Source organism: Carassius gibelio, chromosome B4, assembly GCF_023724105.1.
Source record: "Carassius gibelio isolate Cgi1373 ecotype wild population from Czech Republic chromosome B4, carGib1.2-hapl.c, whole genome shotgun sequence".
Classification (NCBI taxonomy): Eukaryota; Metazoa; Chordata; class Actinopteri; order Cypriniformes; family Cyprinidae; genus Carassius; species Carassius gibelio.
Window position 1 is genome coordinate 14584068 of NC_068399.1, and position 23214 is coordinate 14607281.

Sequence of the window (23214 nt, forward strand, 5' to 3'; positions counted from 1 at the left end):
CTTTATCCGCATCTAAGGATAAAACTGCATAAGGGGACTTTTTATCTTTACTTTCATTAATTATATGTAGCAACCGACGTATATTATCTGCAGCTGAACGATGTGGAATAAAGCCAGATTGATCACTATGAACTAATTTACCAATATATTTTTCAAGGCGTATAGCTAATACCCTAGCATATACTTTTAAATCTGAGTTTATTAAAGAGATTGGTCTAAAATTGAAACATTTAGTATGATCTTTGCCTTTTTTTGGAATTAAAGAGATTAGAGCTGTATTCATTTGTTTTTCAAAATGGCCATTTTGGATTGCCATGTTTATTGCTGCAAGCATAATTGGTCCTAATATATCCCAAAAATGTAAAATTATTTCTGGAGGGATCCCATCTGGCCCAGGTGATTTCCCCTTCTTTGCTGTTTTCAACGCTGCATACAGCTCCACAAGTGTTATAGGTTGGCTCATTTGCTGAGCTTCACTTTGCGTTAATTGTGGTAGATCAAGGTCTTGTAGAAATTTATAACATTCAACCATATCTGCACTGTCCTTAGGTTGATACAGATCTTTAAAATGTTCTACAAAAGTTTTATTTATCTCTCTAGGATTGGTTACTAAACCTTTTGTAGGTGAATCAATGGTATCAATTATAGCTCTAGCTTCACTTTGTCTGAGTTGTAAGGCCAATAACTTGCTGGGTCTTGGCCCATTAAAATAATAGTTTTGTCTAACTCTATGCATAATAAATTCAGCCTTTCTTCGAAGCAAATCATTTAACTTGGACCTGGAACTCTTTAATGCACTTTCAACTGATTTTGAGAATTTCTTCTTCAACTCTGTTTCTTTGGAGAGGCAGATTTGTTCTAATTCTTCAATTTGTGCTTTTCTTACTTTATTTAAATGAGATGAAAAGGAGATAACAAAATCTCTGATAAAACCTTTTGTAGCCATCCATACCATCATGTGATTATCCACACTGTTAAGATTTATATTCAAAAATTCTTTTAACTTGTTTCGAAAATCCATTAAAAACCCAGAGTCTTGTAGAAGAGTTGTATTAAATTGCCATCTTGGAGATCTATCATGTGAGCAATAACTAAATTTTGTCAGCAGTGGATTGTGGTCAGATATTACTGCAGGTAGGATTGTAACGCCCTCAAAACACATCCTAAATTCACGAGAACATAGAATATAATCTATTCTAGAATATGTCTGATGCCTCGCAGAAAAAAAAGTATAATCTCTAATCGATGGATTCTGAACACGCCATACATCTATGAGGTTAAAGGTTTCCAGAAAAGACTTAAATTTTTTTGATGTTATCTCTTGTGATTTAGTAAATATAGTGGTGGATTTATCAAGCATCAAATCTGCAAGTGCATTCATGTCTCCTCCAATAATGAGTGCATAATCACTTAAAATCAGCAACTGATTTGTTAACCACTGAAAAAAATTAACATCAAAAACTGCTGGTGCATAGACAGAGACAAAAGCTATTTCCTTTCCTTGAATATTTGTGCAGAAATAGCTCAACCTACCAGATTTATCGTTACTACATTTTTTAATCACAAGGGGCAAACTCCGTTTAATGAGTATAAGAGATCCTTTTGTTTTTGTGCCATCACTGCATGAGGCGACAACTTTATAATATTTATTTTGCATACGAGGAACGTCAGTTGATTTTAAATGAGATTCTTGTACTAAAGCCACATCTACACAGTGTCTACGCAAACTATCCAGAAACTTTGTTCTCTTTATGGCACTATTTAAGCCTCTAATGTTGACGGATAAAACGGAGATATTAACCATTATCAAATAGACTGTAAACTTGAACTATATTGAAGGTCAAATAATGAACTGTTTTAAACATGACTTCTTTGATTGCACATTTCGTTACCAACATAAATAAATAAATATATGGCTGGACGAAACTCCCCCCTCCCACCCTCCCCCGACCGCTGGTAACTCCCCCGTTTGTGTATCTGATCCGTGACGATATCATACGTTCCACTGATCTGAGACTCAACCGCTCCCTCCCATGTGTAAACAAACAAACTCTTATGTTAAACACTTCAAAAACTCTAATGTCCATCTGGAACCAAAAAAAGTAACCTTGACGTTAAAACCTGAACGCCACAATTAGAAACAATAGGCTAATAACCTTAAAGACGTAACAATATTTGAAACTTGTCAGGTTCATCCATAGTAACACGGAATGTCCTAACAAAACACAGTTCCATGAACAGCCCTACCAGTAATGATGGCAGGTTAATTATCGTTTCAATTCTTGTCCATTTCGTATGGATTAACATCGGCGAAAGTCAGCTGCCGCCTTGCCCGCGAATCATCCGTGATCTGCAGTCGAAATTCCTCTGCTTCTTTTGGCGAAGAGAAGGACAGTTTCTCCCCGTTGTGCGTAACCCGCAGAATGGCTGGGTAAATCAGAAACGATTGGATTCCTGCTGCTCGCAACTCCTTCCGTGTATCAGCAAAGCTTTTCCGTTTTTGCGAGGTGCAGGCACTGTAGTCGGCGAAGAATTTTAGCTGTTTCCCACCATCCAGAATTGGTCCCTTCTTGCTCACCTCTCTGGCCCCGTCTAAGATAGCCTGACGGTCTTGATATCTCAACACTTTAAAGATCATAGTGCGGCCTGTCTCCGTGGACTTCTGCTGTCCGTAGATGCGATGGGCTCGTTCGATCTCTATCGGCCTGTTTGAGAGCGAGGGGATCCATTTTGGAAGCATTTCCTGGATAAAACGTATCGCATCACCTCCCTCACGGTTCGGTGAAAGGCCAACAATTCGGACGTTATTACGTCTTTCTCGATCTTCCAGTTCTGCCAGCTTTACTTGAAGCTTAGATACATCCGTTTTGCATCCGACGACATCTTGTTTCAGGCCTCTCGTCTCACGCTGAACATAATCCACCTTGTCGATAAGCCCACGCACAACTGTCATCTGTGAGTGAAATTCCGCCGTTAGGGACTGCATGCACTGTGTCACATCTTTCATCGCAATATGTACCGCGTTCCGAACAACTTCTTCCAACGTATCTTGTTGTTTCGTCAGTGCTAGCGCAATGACGTCCGTCATGTCTTCGCTGCAAGTCGAAGATTCCATTCGTTTCCCGGTCGGGGTTTTCGCAGGCGAGGATGCAGCTTTCTTATTACCATTCATCTTGTTGAAAGGTATATTTAGAATGCTCACTTTGATTACTTTGACCTGTTAAATATCAAAGAATGAGGGAGCGTGCTAGGAGCTCTAAAGATCTGCAGCCATCACGTACGAGGCGTCACGTGATCTCCTACTGCACCTTTAATAGATGGCTGGCTTAAAATGAACCCATGGTTTGTAAATGACATAACTTTACCGTTGTTACTTGAATATGCTCTTCTGTAATAACACCCTTAGTACACAGAATGTTGCCATTCTTTTGGACTTGCCATGCTATTGCCATATGCTATCTGTAAACAGCGCCTTTTCCAGCTGTTAGACAGCCTGCTGTTGACATGCCCGATGAAATTCTGCTCGAGAGTGCAGCGTGATGAAATCTTCACCACTTGCTTGTAATTGACCTCAACATTCTAATCCATGTCTCTGCCAGAGTAGCATTAACAACACAGAAAATACTTTAACCTAAGTCTTTACGCAACATTATTAATCTGTCTGTAAGTGTACAAAGCTGTTTTCTTGTAAAGACTGCTATTATAATAATCACGATATATATTGTTTTCTTTTCTGGAAAAACAAGTGGTACTTCTTATAGATGTACACACAGCCTCCAGTTAAACAACTCCTCAACCTCTGAGCTCATTTAAACGTGTGCTGTGAGTAATCCCGGCCGACAGTCCGTCATCGTTAGTGACTGAGGAAACTGTAAATGATACTTGTCACTTTACTGCCAGAGCTTTGGATGAGTCGACAGCTTGTTTGCCGCTAATTGATCCTGCTAATGCTTCATTTGTTATTATTAATTGTGCTCTGGCAAACAGGAGACCTGACAGAGAAGCTATGTTTTTACTTTCAACGATAGCAATGCGCATAACAACGACAAATAGGTAGTTGCGACAACAAATATGTTCTTTTGATAGTGTACGCTAAAAGGGGAAAAGGCCGTTGCTTAAAAAGTAGAACAGATGCAGTCACCTTCACCATACCAACACTTTACGTTCCATTGACTTGCATCTGTACACATGCAAATGTGTCGGACAGGAAACACAAGCCCAGTTGAAAAGATTTCGCTGCGATCCAAAGTTCAAACTTGAGGAAGTCTGCCCTGCGAATTCGCATCATAGACACCATGTGACCAGCGGCAGATCGATACCTCACAACATGACCTCCTATCGGAATTTAAAGAACAAATTTAAAACTGCAGCCCTGCAGGAAAGTAGAGTAGATTGTATGTTTTTACATTTTAGGTGTATTATTATTGTTTGTGTTGAATTTAAGTTTTTAGAAAGAGACTGCAGAGCATGACGTCATATCAGTGTCCGAACGAATTTCACACACAGTATAGTGTCACCGTGGCTTTAGGGGTGTGCCCAGAGCGTGAAACAAATAACGTGTTCTACAGAGCCACTATAAGGTTAGCCGCTTGCTAGTGGTAGTTTATTGCATTACAGTAGGGCTGTCAAAATTGCTCACAATTTGACGTTCGAATATTCCCTCTAAAAAATACACGGATATTCGAACATCTGTTGCGCATGTCCCAATGATAAATAATCAAATCTCGTTTCCATTGATTGACAGAACTCCCGAAGCCTGCCCATCCACGATACTGATCGGTCTCATGTCCTTACAAATGAACAAAATTAATTTATCCGATATGGCCTCTTGTCGTGTTGCAGACAAAGAGCTTGTGGCAGGCGATGCAAAGTAACGTTAAGTGTCAAGACGTGACTGTTTAGCTGGAGTTCCACACATTATGCCATGCTCATTTGGGTGCACATTTTTGAGATGTGACCTCATGTTACTAGTGGTCGAATGGTATGCTAACTGTATCTTAAATAGCTTGCATACAACTTTATCTTGCGGGTCAACAATTTAACCTAATTTTCTCTGCTGCGGTCGAGTTGGGCTCTGCACGTATTGGCATCTTCCATGAAGACGCGTCAACTTTCAGCAGTGATGCTGTGACCCGTTCTTGAACCCTCTCAGGCGCGCTAGCGCGCCCACTCGCTAAGCACACAACCACGACTCAACTACCGCGGGCCTTTTTTCCCCATTTATTTTATTCTAATATTAATTTTCACCTTCGAAATTCGTTTTTTCGAATTTTTCGAATACATATTAGAATTTAGAATACTCGTTGACAGCCCTATATTACAGTACATCGAAGTTCATTTACCACACACACAGAGTAAGGAGAAATGTTCGATAGGATGATGGCGAATGATTTTCAGATCCTGAGCACCAATGACAAACATCTAATCTTGTCAAATGTGTGGTTAAGTTCTGCTGCTCCATAGTATAGAGTCCTAGTGATCGTGATATCGCAAAAGTAAAGTGGTTTCAATAGCAGCTCCCTGATCTCCGCAATTTATATATAGTCGCCTATACTTACCCAACGATAGATTATATATATATATATATATATATATATATATATATATATATATATATATGGAGGAATCAAAGTTGTCAGTTTATACTCATGATATCTGTCAGCCTTCGGCGATGGATGATGGCATCGTCTATCAGCCCAACCCTAGTAGCAGTAGCCAAAAATACATTGTAAGGGTCAAAATTATAATTTATATTGACTGAATAATCCTGTATCTTGTTAAGACTGTTCAAAATGACCATTTCAACCTGAGATGGGGGAGAAGGGGAGGGGGGAATGCAGAAAAAATTGCAACTGTATGCATTGAATTAGCAATCTATGGAACTTAAATATATATGGACTTAAATATAAATATGCTACAAGGAAAGTTTGTGGAGAGCCAATATCTAAAAAGTTCATTATAATATCTTGAATATTTCTTGAGATTACAGGCACACAAACCTTGAAAAAGTTATCTTTCTCCATTTTTGAATGGTCACCAATGGCATTTAATGCAAAGTTTTTAATACCAGTCTCTGTGCAAAAAATTATGCTGAAATTTTTCTGAAGTTATTTTAACCACCTGCAATTTGGCTCTGAATCTCAGGTGAAAAATAGGGGATTACTCACTACTAGTGCTGCAACGACGCGTCAATGTCATCAATTACGTCCAATACAAAAATACCTTGACGTGCGTGAAATGCGTCGGTGCGTCACATTGTTTACATATCGCTTAATGGCATACTGGGAATGGAGAAAGTTGCATTCTATCACAAAAACAGAGACCACTGTTATCAAAAGTATGGGAATACTTTAAACAGAGGCCAAATAAAATGGCCCTTTGTTCCCTTTGTAAAACCGATATGGTGTACCACGGCAGCACAACTGTGATGCAGGAGCACCTCAGAGGAAAACATCCTTGCGCTCTCCGGTGTTACGGTTTAACTGGTTACCGTGTGATCTGGCGAACAACTTCCTGGTTCAGGTCTCTGCTGCAGATGTGAGGGAACAAACTGATGTGATATTAAGTGTCTAATAAACGCAGACTTGCTCATTGCATGATTCTGATATTCTTGTAAAGATTACAAGTTATTTTTTATGATCACCCGTAGTGGCTGAAGTAAGGATAAAATAAAAAAAGTAAGTTTGTGTTGGTGCGGGTTTTGAACACGCGTTAGGGGCCGTTCACATATCGCACATGAAAACGCTAGTCGCGCCGCTTTCTCCTTCTTTCCAAAGCGCTCGGGCAGTTGCACCCTTGGGGTGTCTGCCATTGCTAAGCAACCATGACGTGCTCTCTCCATGAAGATGCAGAAATTTCAATAAAGGATAAATGGATTTGCAGCACTACAAAAATGGCTTGCAGTAGCTCTGTTACTAAATTTTTCAAAATGGCAATCCATATACAGTTAATCCATATATCATCTTAGCTGAGCTTTCAACATTGTTACGGTAAAGGATGAAGCTGATTGGTTGGTTCTTGTCACATGACCCGCGGTGTGCTTGCGGCATTCTGAAATGTTTAGATGTTTTTTTAAGGCCTTTCACACAGGACGCGGTATGCACGGCGCTATAAAACCCATTCATCTCAATGGCTTGCGCCTGCGCAAGGACGTTTGTTGCTGCTTGCGCGCACGCCGTGGTCAAAGTTCAAAATAGTTAAACTTTTGCCGCTGCACTCTGTGACGATTACCAGCGCGACCAATACAATCGGGGGATCAAAACAAGCACAGAAATTGGAAATAACGAACTTGAGCGTGCAAAAGACACGATATGTGAACGGCCCCTTAAAAGACAGCGCACCGCGAGACAACAGTCACAAACCACCGAGCTAACCCGAATCAGCTCCAGATCTCTGGAAACCATGCTAAACCATAGCAGAACCCTGACTACGTTTTATGGTTTGTGATGCTAAGAACATTTCATTTTTCAGCAGACAAGATTATAATGGTATAACTACTTTTACAGAATTAACTTAATTACTAAATTTCACTGGAAATATTTTTTATTCTCTTTTTATAAATAAAGAACTGTATTTCTTTAGTCAATTATTAAAGTATTACATATGTTACACTGTATTTGGGATTTTAAGAACAAGTGGAAAATGTGCTTGAAGGTTTAATTTCATCAAAGTGAAATTAGCAAGCAGTTAGACTGAATTTACAATCGTTTTAAATGCAAAGACAGGCGCAAGCTGACGAAGGTTGCGCGTGTGTGTTGAACCTCATCCATACTGCCAGATGCGCTCGTGGAGATTTGCGGTGCAGTACACACGCGACTATAACAGAGCGTTATGAAACAGGCTGCGTGAGTGCGGCAAATGTGAACGGCTCGTCTGTGCCACGGGATTCACACCGCGTGGGGAAGAGAGCCCAGTTTTTTAATGGTGGGCGTTTAGCAGTTGGGTAGAACAGTGCTGATTGGGGAGAACAGAGGTGCCCTCACTCTATTGGTTAGTAAGACTGCCACTCAAGGCTAGCAGTCATGCAGATGCTCTGGAATATAGTAATATAGCATCCACATCGCAGGCTTTTGCGATTAGCAAATAGCGATTTTGATTAATCGCACAGCCCTAGTACTAAATATATCATATTGTGAGCTTTGCCACACCCTAACATAAACCTCTATCGGAATCAATTGCCAATCACAAGTCTGCTTTGTGAGAAGTCTGTTATTTATGCGATAGTGTCAGAGACTCTCTTTTGACCATGTAGGCCACAGATGACTGCTTACACTTTGAAAAACAACTACTATATTCATTTTCATTTGTAAAAAAAAAAAAAAATCATCTGATGAAATGACGCTTTCTATACATTTTGATGTGTTTTTCAGGATCTGGATGATATTGAAGATGAGAACGAGCAGCTCAAACAGGAAAATAAGACCTTGCTTAAAGTGGTCGGGCAACTCACCAGGTAGAACCCAGCGACCCGAGGATGGCTAAAACGGAGTCAGCGTCTCACTGTGGCGGCTGGAGGGATTTGCTGAGTGATGCCACCGACGCTCTCTGTCCTTTAAGTGTTCTGCTCTGAGCTTACATGTCTGTCCATCTAGTCGTCGCTCTCTGGAAAAGGGTGCGCACCTTGGGGAGGCTTTGAGAACCCGGACCTCTGGATGTCAAACCGAGCCACCCAATGTGGTGTTACTTGATGCCTCACCCTTTTACGGAGGTTATTAAAAGGAACTCGCCTTCTATTTAATGTAAATGTGTGTAAATAGGCTGCGCTGACTGTTCTTTTAAGGCTTATGCAGGACAACGAAAAGAGTAAATGCCTTTGAATGTACGTGGTGTGGCACCAAATTATTTTCTGTACTTTCTTTTATTTTTCTAGCTCAGAGGGTTTTTTTTTTTACATTTAAATCTCAAATTGCTCAAATCACACTTTTAGGATAGTTCAGCTTCAAGGGCTCCTCTATCAGTTAAATGTGGCCACAGTTGCCTTCACATTTAAAGTCCGTCTTTTTAAGACACATCATTACCTTTGAGTTCAAAATGTGCCTGTTGGACAGGAGCCCACGTCTAAACGTATGGCCTCATTTTAAACTGGGTAACCGATCCTCCCTGGCAGTTGGTGTTTCTACGACCGGTTCCGTGTTTTGGCCTCTGAGAGCATAGCGCAGTGAACATGTCTCTGGCTTGGACCTTGCAAATGCTGTAATGAATATTATCTGCCATTGTCCGATTTCTACATTTTACACGCTGTACAAATGTTTACAAGTAGTTAAAAGTCTTGGTATCAATAGATGTAGCTATTCATTGTGTACGGTTAGTGTGACGTATAGCCTAGGCTGCTGCTGTGCATTTTCAAAATAACCGAATCAATTGGAGACGTTAAGCACGTTCACAAGGTCTCTTGTAGCTGACAAAGATGGCGATATGACATTTATTACTTTACGTTAAATTGCTATTGTAAGGTCACCACTTTAGGGGGTTCAATTCTACATAGATGCTAATCTACAGTGCAAATGAAATGTACCTGTAAAGTCATTTGAGGGGATATCTTTTCTTTTTATCTTTAGTGTGTATGGGGTGGGAGAGATCTGTATCCCATCGCTTGACATCATGCATGTACAGAAGATTCAATAAAAGTCAAATAAAGTCAATACAAATTTCATGAAAAATTTTTTCCAGTAACATTTTCCATTACAGTAATGAAGAAAAACTCTTTTAAAATCAGTAAAGAAATTGTATGATTTTTTTATGTATAATTACTTGCATTACAGTTAACTCTTTCCCCCACTTAACAGAATTTTCTGTTATTCATGAAACAACACTTCGCTGTCAAACACGGAATTAGGGCTGCACGGTAAATCGAAATGGAATCGAAATCACAACTAGACAGAAACTGCGATTGTCATGCATAACTTTCATTATCAAGAATGGTTCTGTGATCAGCAGTAAATCTCCATCCGAAGGCCAGAGAGCGCTCTCACGCCGAAATTCCAAATACGCCTTGCAGAAGAAACCCAGGAAAACCTATAGTGGTAGTTGGATAAACAGATGATTTAACTCCTTTTATTGATTCAACGTGACTAATAAACTCACAATTAAGAAAATATATGGTTTATCTCAGTTAATATTATTAAAATTTTCATTAAAATAAAGTAGGGGTGCACCGTTTGACCGGCCATAAATTGGAACCGGCTGGTTTTTTCTTAAAATACGCGATCGGCAATCGGATGGTTTTTGGTCTTCTTTAGGCCTATTTTTCCCGGAAGTGCGGCCGCGTGCACAGACTACATTGTAATCGTTCGCTATGTCATTTGTGTGGAAGTATTTCGAAATCTGTGCGCAGGACATGGGCAGCTGTACAGCACTGGAAATGCAGAGCTACATATCTGAGCCGGTCTGAGGCACAGATAGCAGGAAGCGATCAGCCGTTGGTGTACTGGCGCACAAATAAGAGTACCTTTTCTGCACAAGCTTACTGTTACCGGTCCGAGCCCTGACCACGAGTAGACCGTGAAGAGATGTTCAGCTCAACTTCTCACGTGTTGGATGGAAACAAAACGGACTAAACTGTGACAAAACTTTTTTTTTTTTTTTTTGTAAAGTGGAACTTGCATACACGTTTGAAAAGCCAGAAGTAAACGACAGTTCTGTATAGGATGATTATTTTTATTTTACCTTAAAATTACATCGACTTAATTTGATTTAAAAATCACTTGCTGTAGCACACTGAGAAAAAGTGTTTCATTCATCCAATTAAAAAATGTTGGAGTAATGATTCGCATCTATATTTTTTTTTTTTACTTGAGAGAATACTTATTTATTTTTCATTGGCTCAAATGAAAAAATTATGGATGTGAATCATTACCCAATTTTTTTTTTTTTTTATTGGATGAATGAAAACACTTTGCATCATTGTTTTATTCGCACCAGCATTATTTGATTTTAAAATTTTGGAATAATCTATTTATATAGCATACTTTTATTTAGTCTGTAAATAAAGACACTGGTAAAGACCCTTTTTTTTTTTTTTAAACCAAATTTAAAAACTAAAATACTGAATGCTGATCAAGAAACATCTTATTGAAAGTGTGTTGAATGTGTTGTTTGGACTGTAGAACTATGCAGTTATTGCATTTAATTTCACATGGTTACAGTTAATCTTAAAATTTAAGGCCAGTTCTCTGTTGTTCAACCCAATTCAAAAACAAAAGCTAAAAGCTGATGTCTGTACCATCTATGTTTGTATTGAATGTAGGCTACTTACTGTGCAGTTACTGCTGTTAATTTCAGATGGTTGCAGTTATTGTTTTCAATAGCCAAAAGCCACTTTGGCCTATTAAATACCAAATAAACATCTTGTTTATGCACACTTTCCTTCCTTCTTGTTTGTTGCTTAAAGACTAAAAAATAGGGATGCACCGAAATGAAAATTCTTGGCCGAAACCGAAAACCGAAAAAGAGAAAACCAAGGCCGAAAACCGAAACCGAAACACCGAAAGAAATTATGCCAATTATTAGTACCATTGCATTTATTCCTATGACCGTGTACTAACTTTACTAAAATTAAGACATTGCAATTGCATAAATTAATATTAAAGTTTCAAAGATAATTACAATTACATAACTTATTAAAAAAAATACATAAAAATACATAATTACAAATGATGCAAATATTTATTAAGCACATTGCAACAATGCACAGTATAAAATAAAATACAAACTAAAAATGTATCCCACTCATGTGTTTAATAATAATGTACAGGCCTACTGGCCTGCAGAAAGGTTTTAAAATGAACAGTTCTCTCATAAAAACAAAGTGCATTTAGGTGAAGTGCATTTGAAATTGTTCTCTGTAGGACTAGAAAGTGCATTACTTCTCCAGTTGGCAAGACTGTTATCACTTCTGGGGATGGGGACTTCAGACAGATAACCATCTAGCTGTTGAGCAGTTGAGCTTGTCATCTGCCTGACATTTGAGAAATATTTGAGAGAGTGTATTTAAATAGGGCCAGGGCATAAATAAACATTTTTTATCAAATTAAAGCAGAAATCTAGCAGAAAATCTAGCAGAAATATGGCTACAATCTGATATTATGTATGTATATATGTTTGTGTGTGTGTGTGTGTGTGTGTGTGTGTGTTTGTGTGTATATATATATATATATATATATATATATATATATATATATATATATATATATATATATATATAAGAACAAAATATATATATATATATATATATATATATATATATATATATATATATATATATAAGAACAAAATAGCCAACGTATTATTATTATTTGAGGCACTTTCTTGCAGAATTCCACTGAACATATCAGACAACGATGGTGCATGCCACTCATCTGGTGCAGAGACCAGTCTTTTTTTCTGCGCTCTGATCTGTCTCCTGCGCTTGCCGCTTCTCCGTCTCCACGCGGGTTCTCCGCATCCAGCGCGGCCTGGATCATTTGTGCGCGCTGCCTTATTTCCGCATCCAAGTAATGGTTTTATAACGCGGATCAAGCACATTCGCGATGAAGTGCAGAGGATCCGACAAGATCTCAGTGAGACGTGTGCTAACAGACTCTATAAGACTGTACTTTTCTTTGTTTTTACTTCGTGGTCCGTCTTAATCTCTTTGTTAGGAGACGTTTTAGTGCTGCGAATAAAGGAGTAAGAAGAGAGAGAACGTTCTCACTGGTGTTAAGTGAATGTCCCGTGGAGCTCGTGGTCGCGGTTTCTGTTTGCGTCATCACAACATTTCGGCCGTGTTGTTTCGGTGATAAAAGTCTATCGGCCGAAAACCGAAAAGGCCATTTTCGGCCGAAAATTTTCGGTGGCCGAAATTTCGGTGCATCCCTACTAAAAAAAAAAAATATCGGAAATCGGTATCGGCCAGTTTGTTTGTAAAAAATCGGTATCGGCCATGAAAAATCATGATCGGTGCATCCCTAAAATAAAGTACATTTATAATGCAATGCCTTTATCACTGCTTCGAATTCTATGAAATATATTGCGTGCTTTATTCTGTGTTAGAAGCCACAACATCTCACGGAAGGATTTATTTCACAGAAAGATTATTTTTCAAACACTCGACTGACGTTATGAAGTGAGTTTGAAGTAAAAACATGTAATTAAATGTGGTATTTTCACATGCTTTCAGGTGAAGCAGTATTTACTACACAGAGCAGTAGTGGGGACTTGTCAATGAACTATGACTCAGTGTAGTAAATGCTGCTCCATCTGAAAGCATGTGATGATTTAATGCTGATTACTGAACTGGCTTTACTTACAAAATGTGCACGTCATTCAATGCCATTTTCTCAGCTTTTTGCTCAAAATGTTGCTCTTTTTATGAAACCTACCTAAATTAAAGTGTTCAAATAAAATAATTGAAGCTAGAAGCTATTGAAACAATAATTGATGCTAGAATAAAACTGATATATAAATAGAGGGTCTGATCTTTATTTTGATGTATTGCATGTTCAGATAATCATACAATCATACAAAATATTCTGGCGGCCATGCAATTTTAGTGAAAATCAACAAAAACGCTGGAGGTGACTGGCAACATTTTTCAAAAACGCTGGCGGGGAAAGAGTTATTATTATTAGAAGTAAAATACTGAAATAATGGCTTATACAACGATTGTTGTTTTTTTTGGTATCATCCATCCCTATTTAGATTTTAACACCTACAAAATTAGGAAAGGTATTCTGTCATTACTCTCATGTGGTTCTGAAATTACTTTCTTCTGCAGAATGCTTAAGTATATATTTTTAAATAACGTTGGTAACACGTCTGGACAAAAAAAATAAATTAAAAAAAATAATAATAATGATAAATTGAATGAAAAAGAATCCAATTTATAATCCAAATGCCATTCTTTTATGTCCCAGGGAAGTACGTCTGTGTCAAAAGTCATAACTGGAATGACATGAGGGACAGTAAATTAGGACAATTTTCATTGTTGGGTGGACTGTCCCTTTAACTGACATGAAAAATGACCACAATCTGAGGCACAAGATTGTTGATTGGCTTGTTTGTTTACCTACTTTATGCAAAATAAGGGGGGAGGGGGGGGGGGGGTTGGGGCTTTGATCCTGGCATCTTCTTTACAGCATTCTTTTACAGCATTCATCCAGTGTTTCCCGCTGTGTGATTTCAGTCCTCTGTGAATAGAATGGGCCCAAGATTGCCACAGCAGGAAACTGTGAGTTGTTCATAAAACCAATCAGAGGCAGACAGAAGGCTTTGCTATCTAGAGGATGCAGGGACTCCGCTATGGCTCGCCTGCATATTAATAAAGCAACGCCTCTGTGGTCATTAGAGCCCTCACCCCGAGAGAGGAACGCCTGCTATCGTCCTAATGCTTTAGTAATTGCTTCGTCTCCCCCTCCCTGCCGCTCCAGGACAGACGTGTGTCTGGATTAGCATTTTTATGTAGAAAGAGCCATGCGGACTCTTCTGGAAAGACTGGAGACGCGAATGTGTCCATTAGTGAACTTTAACATTTCTGTTCCTTTGAAAATATTTGTTGCTCAAGTAACCGTGCTGGATGCTGACGTTCCCTGACTGTACTGACCCTGCTCGCATTTATCTTTCTGTGCAAAGATGATAGAAGCTCTGACGATAATCGCTGCGTCATGACCCCGTTACAAATTTTTTTTCAAAAAAGCATCATTCAAACTAACTGGAGAGACTCCGGGACTCCTTAAGAGGACTTCAAATTTAAATTAAGTAAATTAAAAGGATAAATTATTTAATTGATTGATTACAGTGTAATCGTTATATTTAAAGGGATATTTAAATCTCAATTATGTCATAAATGACTCACCCTCATGTCGTTCCAATTCCTTAATACTTTGGAACACAGTTTAAGATATTTTAGATTTAGTCCGAGAGCTCTCAGTCCCTCCATTGAAGCTGTGTGTACGGTATACTGTCCATGTCCAGAAAGGTAATAAAAACATCATCAAAGTAGTCCATGTAACATCAGAGGGTTCGTTAGAATTTTCACTTTATTCAGCATTGTCTTCTCTTCCGTGTCAGTTCAAAACAAAGCAGTTTGTCATATCCGGTTCGGGGGGGGAACATTCGATGTAACCGGATCTTTTTGAAACAGTTCACCAAATCGAACTGAATCGTTTTAAACGGATTGCATCTCCAATATGCATTAATCCACAAATGACTTAAGCGGTTAACTTATTTATTTTGTGGCTCACACTCCCTCTGAGTTAAAACAAACCAATATCCCGGAGTAATTCATTTACTCAACTCGTACACTGACTGAACTGCTTTGAAGAGAGAACTGAAGATGAACGCCGAGCCAGATAAATCGTTCACGAATCAAGAACCGGTTGCATCTGTTTTCAGATCACCAGTAGTTCTTTCGGACAGTTCGATTCAATAAACCGGTTGAAGAAAACGGTTCACTTCATTTGCAATGATTGCCCTTGATTCAAGCCTTTGGTTTACCCGCGCTCATAACACTAGCACAGAATCAGTTCAGAATCAATCACCAAAAGAATCAGTTCAGTTCAGACGCTCTGTGTGTCGGTCTGCTTCACGCTGAATCACACATTTGCAGTATCAGTAGCTCCTCGGTTATTGAATTGGACATGTCTGACAGAAACGGTTCTTGACTTGAGAACGAGTCAGTCATTTGTTCGTTATCTGGCTCAACTTGTGTTCATCTTCAGTTCTCTCTTCACAGCAGTTCAGTCAGTGTACTGTTTGAGTACATGAATTACTCCGGGATATTGGTTTGTTTTAACTCCGAGGGAGTGTCAGCCACATTAAAAAAGTTAAAAGCTTAAGTCATTTGTAGATCAATGCGTATTGGAGATGCGAACTGTTTAAAACGATTCAGTTCGATTTGGTGAACTGGTTCATAAAGATCCGGTTACAGCGAGTGATTCATTCGCGAACCGGATATCACAAACTGCTTTGTTTTGAACTCCCTCACAACAGACACGGAAGAGAAGTCAATGATGAATAAAGTCATCGTTTTTGCTATTCTTGGACAAAAATTTATTTTCGATGCTTCAACAAATTCTAACTGATAGGGGTGTGCATTGGCACTGCCCTCACGATTCGATTCGATTACGATTCACCAGGTAACGATTCGATTCAATTTGATTCTACGATGCATTGCGATGCATCAAAATTCTACTGCACACAAGGCAAATTTTTCATCAGTCATGAGGCAATACAAGCAGATATTAAACAACAGATTTTATTGGCTGCTATGTGTCTCCTGTATCTTTGACATAAAAGTTATTAAATTAAATTAAATGTAATAAAATAAAATAAAATGTAATTAAATCAAATTAAATGGTACAGGGTATTGGATATGGCATTTTCATACCTGAAAATGAAAACAATCAAAATCACTGCTTTCAGTGCTTTTTTTTTTTACACATAGTAAAATAGCAGCTCTAAGACAGGGCACTTCCTGAAGCCCTGTGCAAATATTAAAATAATAAGTAACACTATTTTAACAACAACCACCCAGGAATAAAAATATTCAGTGCAACAACACACCGTAACCACTTATTACTGTGAAACTTTTTTCAAGTAGTTAAGTAAAGTGCAAACTATTCTCAACAAAACAGCAGCTTAGCAGCTATATGACAATGACAATTATATATGCCTGCCCCCTGATCCTACCATCACATCAGCTGCATACAATCAGTAGCTTATACCGGGGCTCAATTGTTTCAAGCATGTGGCAAAACCCCACATTTTCTACCACAGAATAGGGTCGTAGATCCTTCGCTATAAAACATGCCACCGATTGTGTGATCCTCTTTGCTCTCTGGAAGTTGTGTGGCAATGTTGATCAGGATACCAATGATCAACATGGTTTGTGAAGTTAGTTGTATTGCCAACGTGCTTAATTTTAGTGTGGCAGATTTTACACACCGCGTAAGACGTGTCTAGTTTCCCATTCACTTAATAAAATCCGAAATGTGCCCAGATGTCTGCTTTCCAAGCTTTGGGCGCGTTTTTTATAATCCGTCTATCACGGTCATCTCCCTCCGCCTCAGCCATCTTGAGGTAAACTTCACAACTTTTTTGTCCGCCAGAAAATAAACAGTGACATAATCGATTATGGCACTTTGCCGCATCGATGCTGAGTCGTTCATGCCCCGCATCGCGATGCATTGCCGAATCGATTATTGTTGACACCCCTACTAACTGACCCTCTGATGTCACATGGACTACTTTGATGATGTTTTTCTAACCTTTCTGGACATGGACAGTAGACCGTACTCACAGCTTCAAATGGAGGGACAGAAAGCTCTCGGACTAAATCTAAAATATCTTAAACTGTGTTCCAAAGATGAACAGAGGTTTTACGGGTTTGGAACGACATGAGGGTGAGTTACTTATTAATTACATAATTTAGATTTTTGGGTGAACTATCCCTTTAAGCTAGACAAAAAGTGATTTTCAAAATGTTATTAATTTTTGCCTTTAGCTCAACAAACTGAAGTCACTGAAACAGATCCAAACAACTGCCTGTTATAAAAGGAAAATTCCTATGTATTTGAACCCAGGATTATTAGTATCGAGAGTAAGTATTGTAGGGGCCCTATGAAATCAGTTTTACTTTTTCCCAAATTCCGTTTTCTTTTTTTCCAAATTCCGATTTTTCCATTTTTATTTTTCTGTATTCCATTTTTTTCTGTTTACATTTTTCTCAACTCCTTTTTAATGGTTAAATTAAATTGTATTAATCAAAAAGCATGTCTAATTAATTAAAATCATGAAACTGGCCCTTTGATTTTTTTTTTCTTCACCATATGTTTTGTTACCTAATTATGTGTTTTAGCATCTCTAATTGCATAAAACAACTTAATTTATTTACCTTTTTCTTAAAATACCCTTATTACATTTATTTTTCTCTTAAATTCTGTTGTGCATTTACATTTTTCTGTTTATCAAATGAAGGCATATAACATTAATTCAATTGATCTTTTAATTATTGAAATTTAAGCAAAAACTAATTTTTTTTTTTTGTAAACAAAGGGGATTTACTATTAAAAATAAAACATGGAAGAAAGTTGTGTGATTATTCCTTAAAAAAATGTTTGATTCTTTTTAGTAGTAGTAGGCCAAGTGCATTCTGGCAAATAATTGTCTTTAAATTAAACCGGAATTTTTTTTTGACGGGTTACAGTGAATACCTTTACAGTTCTGTGTGATGTGACGTTAGTTTTACTCAAATCAAATGGTCAAATGCTCATGAAGTGTCTCTCAGTGCAGTTCTGGAGATGTTGTTAATCCGTTTATGTCCTCATTTAGTGATACGACAGACGGTGAAATCACCGCGAGCGTCACCTACGCTTCAGTGTGTATAATAAACAAAAGTTGCTCTTCTGCACCATTCATTAACACAAACACGCATAACATACAGCAGGGTTATTCAAATCTTTTCCTGAAGGGCCAATGGGCTGCATAGTTTAACTCGAACCCTGATCGAGATAATTGCATGACTACTTGTTTTAACTTAAATCAATGTAACATTTGCAATCGTGAGAATATTTGGCAATTAGCTCCCTTGACATGGTATGATGCTTAACTACTATAATCGCATTAAATAGTTTAAATAAGTTATTCAGATGAACAAAGCACAAGGTTTTCTTGCATAATTAACATTTTAATTGTTTGGTCAGACAGTTCATATATAATATTAACATTATTATGTGGATTAAAAGTGGAGTTATGTTCTGTATGCTAAATATGAAAACAAGCGTATCTGCACAGCATCTATAACTGCGCTTTGTATCTGCTGATTGCTGATCGAGATTTACATGATTGGCTCACTAACCCTGTATACTTATTCATTCATAAACGAGATGTATCAGTTCATTCAACTCATTCACGAATGAGAAGATCTCTCGATCTCGTTCAATGAAGGGCGTATGGGTTCGGACCCGCGCATCACTAGGCTGCATTTGCGAGCACAAGTGATACTGTCTTGTTATATGCCTGATGCAGCGTTTGTGAGCGTAGATCTGCTTTGTTTACAGCTGTTACTGGGGAAACCTCTATTTCTCGCGCTTTATGTCTGTGCTTTAAAACATCTCCTGCTGGCAAAGAATGAATTAGCATTTTCATCAAGTCCGCCTGATCCACGCAGCAAACATATTTTGTTTGTTATCAAAAAATATCTACTCTAGAGGGACTTGGCTGTTGTTATTAATTCTATTTAGAAGTCTACCGGAAGTTAAGTTAGGTCCACAATACGGGCACGCGCAGTAACGTTTGTTTATGTTGTTGCCGTTGAAACCGTCTATTCTCAGTGACGAAACTTGGTATTACTAGCACTTCCCTTCCTTAAGATTAATTACTTATTGTGTTCCTCGTTTGTAAGAAATTGACTTTGGTTAAAAGCTTCTGCCAAATGAATAAATCTAATTTAAATCTAATTAATGGTTTAATTCTAAAGAAAGTTTCATATTTATAGTAGCATTTCCTGTCAATTCTGCACCACTGAAACACTTTACCCTACAGATACAGTACGATCAATCGATTTTTCTTTTATGGCAAAAATCATTATGATATTAAGCAAAGATCATGTTCCATGAAGATATTTTGTAAATTTCCTACTGTAAATATTCCTACTTTAAAACTTAATTTTTGATTAGAAATATGTATTACTAAGAACTTTATTTGGACAACTTTAAAAGCTTTTTTTTTTTATATATATATATATATATATATTTACATTTTTTTTGCACCTTCAGATTCCAAATTTTCAAAGTGTTTCTCTGTCAAATCTTGTCCTATCCTAACAAACCATACATCAATGGAAAGCTTATTTATTCAACTGTCAGATGATGTATAAATGTATAAAGTAAAAAAAAAAAAAAAAGATCCCTGTGACTGGTTTTGTGGACAACATATATGTTGAAAGTTACAGAACCCACGCATTAAAAGGTGGTGGCACAGCTTACCCACAGTTCTCTGCTAACTTTTAATTCACTAATTGCACTACTTTAATGAAGACATTTTCTCTGCGTATCAGTATAAGAAGTTTTCTACTGCTACTGATTTGATGAGGGATGACCAATGGAGCAGTGATTACAATCCCCATTCCTCCTGTTAAATCCTGATGTATAAATACTGTTTCGGGTCCAAGCCTCCACTCAGTTTAGAAAACTATCACAATACTATCATAAACAGCTGTTTATGAGCACTATTAATGTCTAGCACACTTCAAAGCTAAGCTTTTAAAAGCTCAGAGTGTACACCACAGTATTTGGGCACACACAGTGTCCAAGATAACAATGTTTGAAGTTTTAGAAAAGATGAATCAGTCTGGCCAACTGAAATGGTGGCATGTAGATAAAAGCTAGGACCATGGTTTTTAGGCAGTACTTACAGAACAGCGTGACTTTGTTGTTTGCTTTTGGGATTTAAAGGAGCATTTGGACCCAGAGACGCGTGACGTAAGACTTAACATCCAGATTGCTATCATCTGCCCATGTTTACTCACATCATGCCCATGACCACCATTTCCCCAGCTACACACACACACACACACACACACACTTGCTACTTTAGTAACAACATTTCATATACAAACTAGCTGGCAGTTGGTTTAGTCGGCCCTCAGACATTCAATTTATTGTACATGTAAACCCTTCAATCCAAATCGTCTATATATTTTGTCATAAATGTATCACTGTAATGGCAACTAATAGTGCGTCATTGGAATATCCAGTGTTATTATCTGTAATTATTAACAACAACAACCCCCAACTTATTCACGTTAAACAAATTCATAACACGTCTATTCCAACTAATTTGGGACTGTGTGCTGTAATTTATGCAATCTATGGTCTTGGGTGTGGTAAAGGCTTTTCTCATTAATATTAATTGTTTAGTGACTTTCACGGAGTAACAGTTAGGTTTAAAGATTAATAGAAATATGTTGAAGCAGGTTGGTGATTAAAGACGTTCTACTATCACGAGGACATGTTTATCCTTTCATAAATATTAATTAATGAAGCATATATTAGGCGACTTTACCTAACACAAGGAAGGTAACCAAGGCTGCATGACTATTCAAACAGCGCACTATGGCTTAATTTCACACTAAAAAGGCTGTCATATTTGGTAAAAAACGGCAGGGAATAAAAAGAAGGGGTTTGAACATTGACAAGCACATTCTTGGGTTATCACAGCAAATCTGACCTTGTAAATAAAATAAAAAATAAAAATACGTCTGTATTGGATACACGTGACTTCTAATCCCGCGCGCATTGTTCACCTGTATGGAAAGCGACGCCAATCAGCCTGTCGAAGTTTGTATAATTTTAGATGCATTAGGACTTTGTGTTATTTTGTGTCTTACTTTGAAGCAGATGACACGATGATGACATTCTTGTGGTCTTGTCGTTCTCGGTGACGAAACTAGAGCAGCAAGCATAAAGTAGAGGAAGACGCATAATAATGCGACATGAAGCGGCAATAACGAGTAGCGCCCTCTATTGGTCATTGATTTTTCAATTATTCGTGATTTACTGGATTTACTAACAATTTTTACCTTATAAAACTTGACTTGATTTAGTAAGCCCCGGCCACTTGGTTGCATATTTAGTGTTTTTTATTTTATTTTTATAGACCATCTTCCTTAAATCAGGATCACAAGAGATGTCATTGTCATGCCACATTAATAATGTTAAATGGACTGCATAACAAACATGACATATCTGTTATTGCAGAAATTGCATTGAACTGAACAGATGAAACGTACTTATAAAATGTATATTTTCGTAACCACATCAGGTTTGTCTCTCTGCTTAGAGACAGAAAAGTATCATGAGGGTTTTCACTGGAAGGATTTATAACCTTAGATCCTGACCAAATTTAGTGCTCATGCTTGAGTGTGATAGTGAGAAGGCGCACAGACACCAGCCTAATCTCGTAGTCATTGCTCTTAAGCAGACCTTGAAGATCTATTCAGAGATGAAGCGGCCGACTGTTGAGCAATATGTACATAATGGTGTGAGATGGTCAAAGTCATGTATACCGAAATGCATTTGATCCTGTGGAGCTGATAGCCCCGAGACCCCCGCGCAGCCCTGCTCTTATCTTGTTCTTGAAGAAGCCCATATTTCATTATCAGCGCTTCCGTGCGCACACTCTCGAGTGCCAATCCGCTCAGAGGATATCTCTGTGGGCTTCACCCTCAGTAAGCCTGAAATGGAAGATACTGAACTAAAGACACAGAAATGTTGTTTCGCCCTTGATATTTCACACTTGACCCTCAAGATTCAGACATTTTCATAGTTCAGTTATAATCCGTATAGAAATCACTTTTTTGACCTATTTATGACCCCTCATCAAATGGAAAGAACATAGAATATGCTACTAGTCTTGCCTTACTATTTCTGCAGGATATATATATATATATACATATATATATATATATATATATATATATATATATACATATATATATATATATATATATATATATATATATATATATATATATATATACATATATATATATGTATACATATATATATATATATATATATATATATGTGTGTATATATATATATATATATATATATATATATATATATATATATATATATATATATATGTGTATATATAAATATGTATATATATATATATATATGTATATATATATATATGTATATATATATATATATATGTATATATATATATATATATATATATATATATATATATATATATATATATATATATATATATGTATATATATATATATATATATGTGTATATATAAATATATATATATGTATATATATATATATATATATATATATATATATATACATATATATACATACATACATATATATATATATATATATATTTGGCTACCACTATATTTTATATTTTATTTGATATCATTTATAATGTAAATTCAAATCCACTTTTCCACCCTGAGGTGAAACGTGACTGTTCAGGAGCATCTATTGATGCAACAACCTCCACCCTCTGCTGTCATCTCTTATGTCTAACAACATTTATTATTTCTCAGCTGCAGACCCGACTGGGGTATGTCTTTACCAAAAAAAAATTATAATAAAATTACAATGGCAAACACAGTTTCTATAAGTGAATTTCAATGAATTTCATGACCGCATGATAAGGATTAAAAAAATTATCAACTTCTAGCGGATTAAGTCATTATTTAAGAGCTAA

At 37.2% G+C, this 23214-nt stretch overlaps 1 protein-coding gene across 2 annotated transcripts in view; it reads left to right on the top strand.

Moving 5' to 3' along the window:
• Positions 1–9647, top strand: part of LOC127956613 (PRKC apoptosis WT1 regulator protein) — an 84055-nt gene extending 74408 nt beyond the window's left edge. For both annotated transcript variants that reach the window (XM_052554670.1, XM_052554669.1), the window contains one exon: positions 8370–9647. In XM_052554670.1, coding sequence (XP_052410630.1) covers positions 8370–8456 — 87 coding nt within the window. In that variant the 3' untranslated portion in view covers positions 8457–9647. The remainder of the gene's footprint in view (positions 1–8369) is intronic.
• The last annotated feature ends 13567 nt before the right edge of the window (positions 9648–23214 follow it).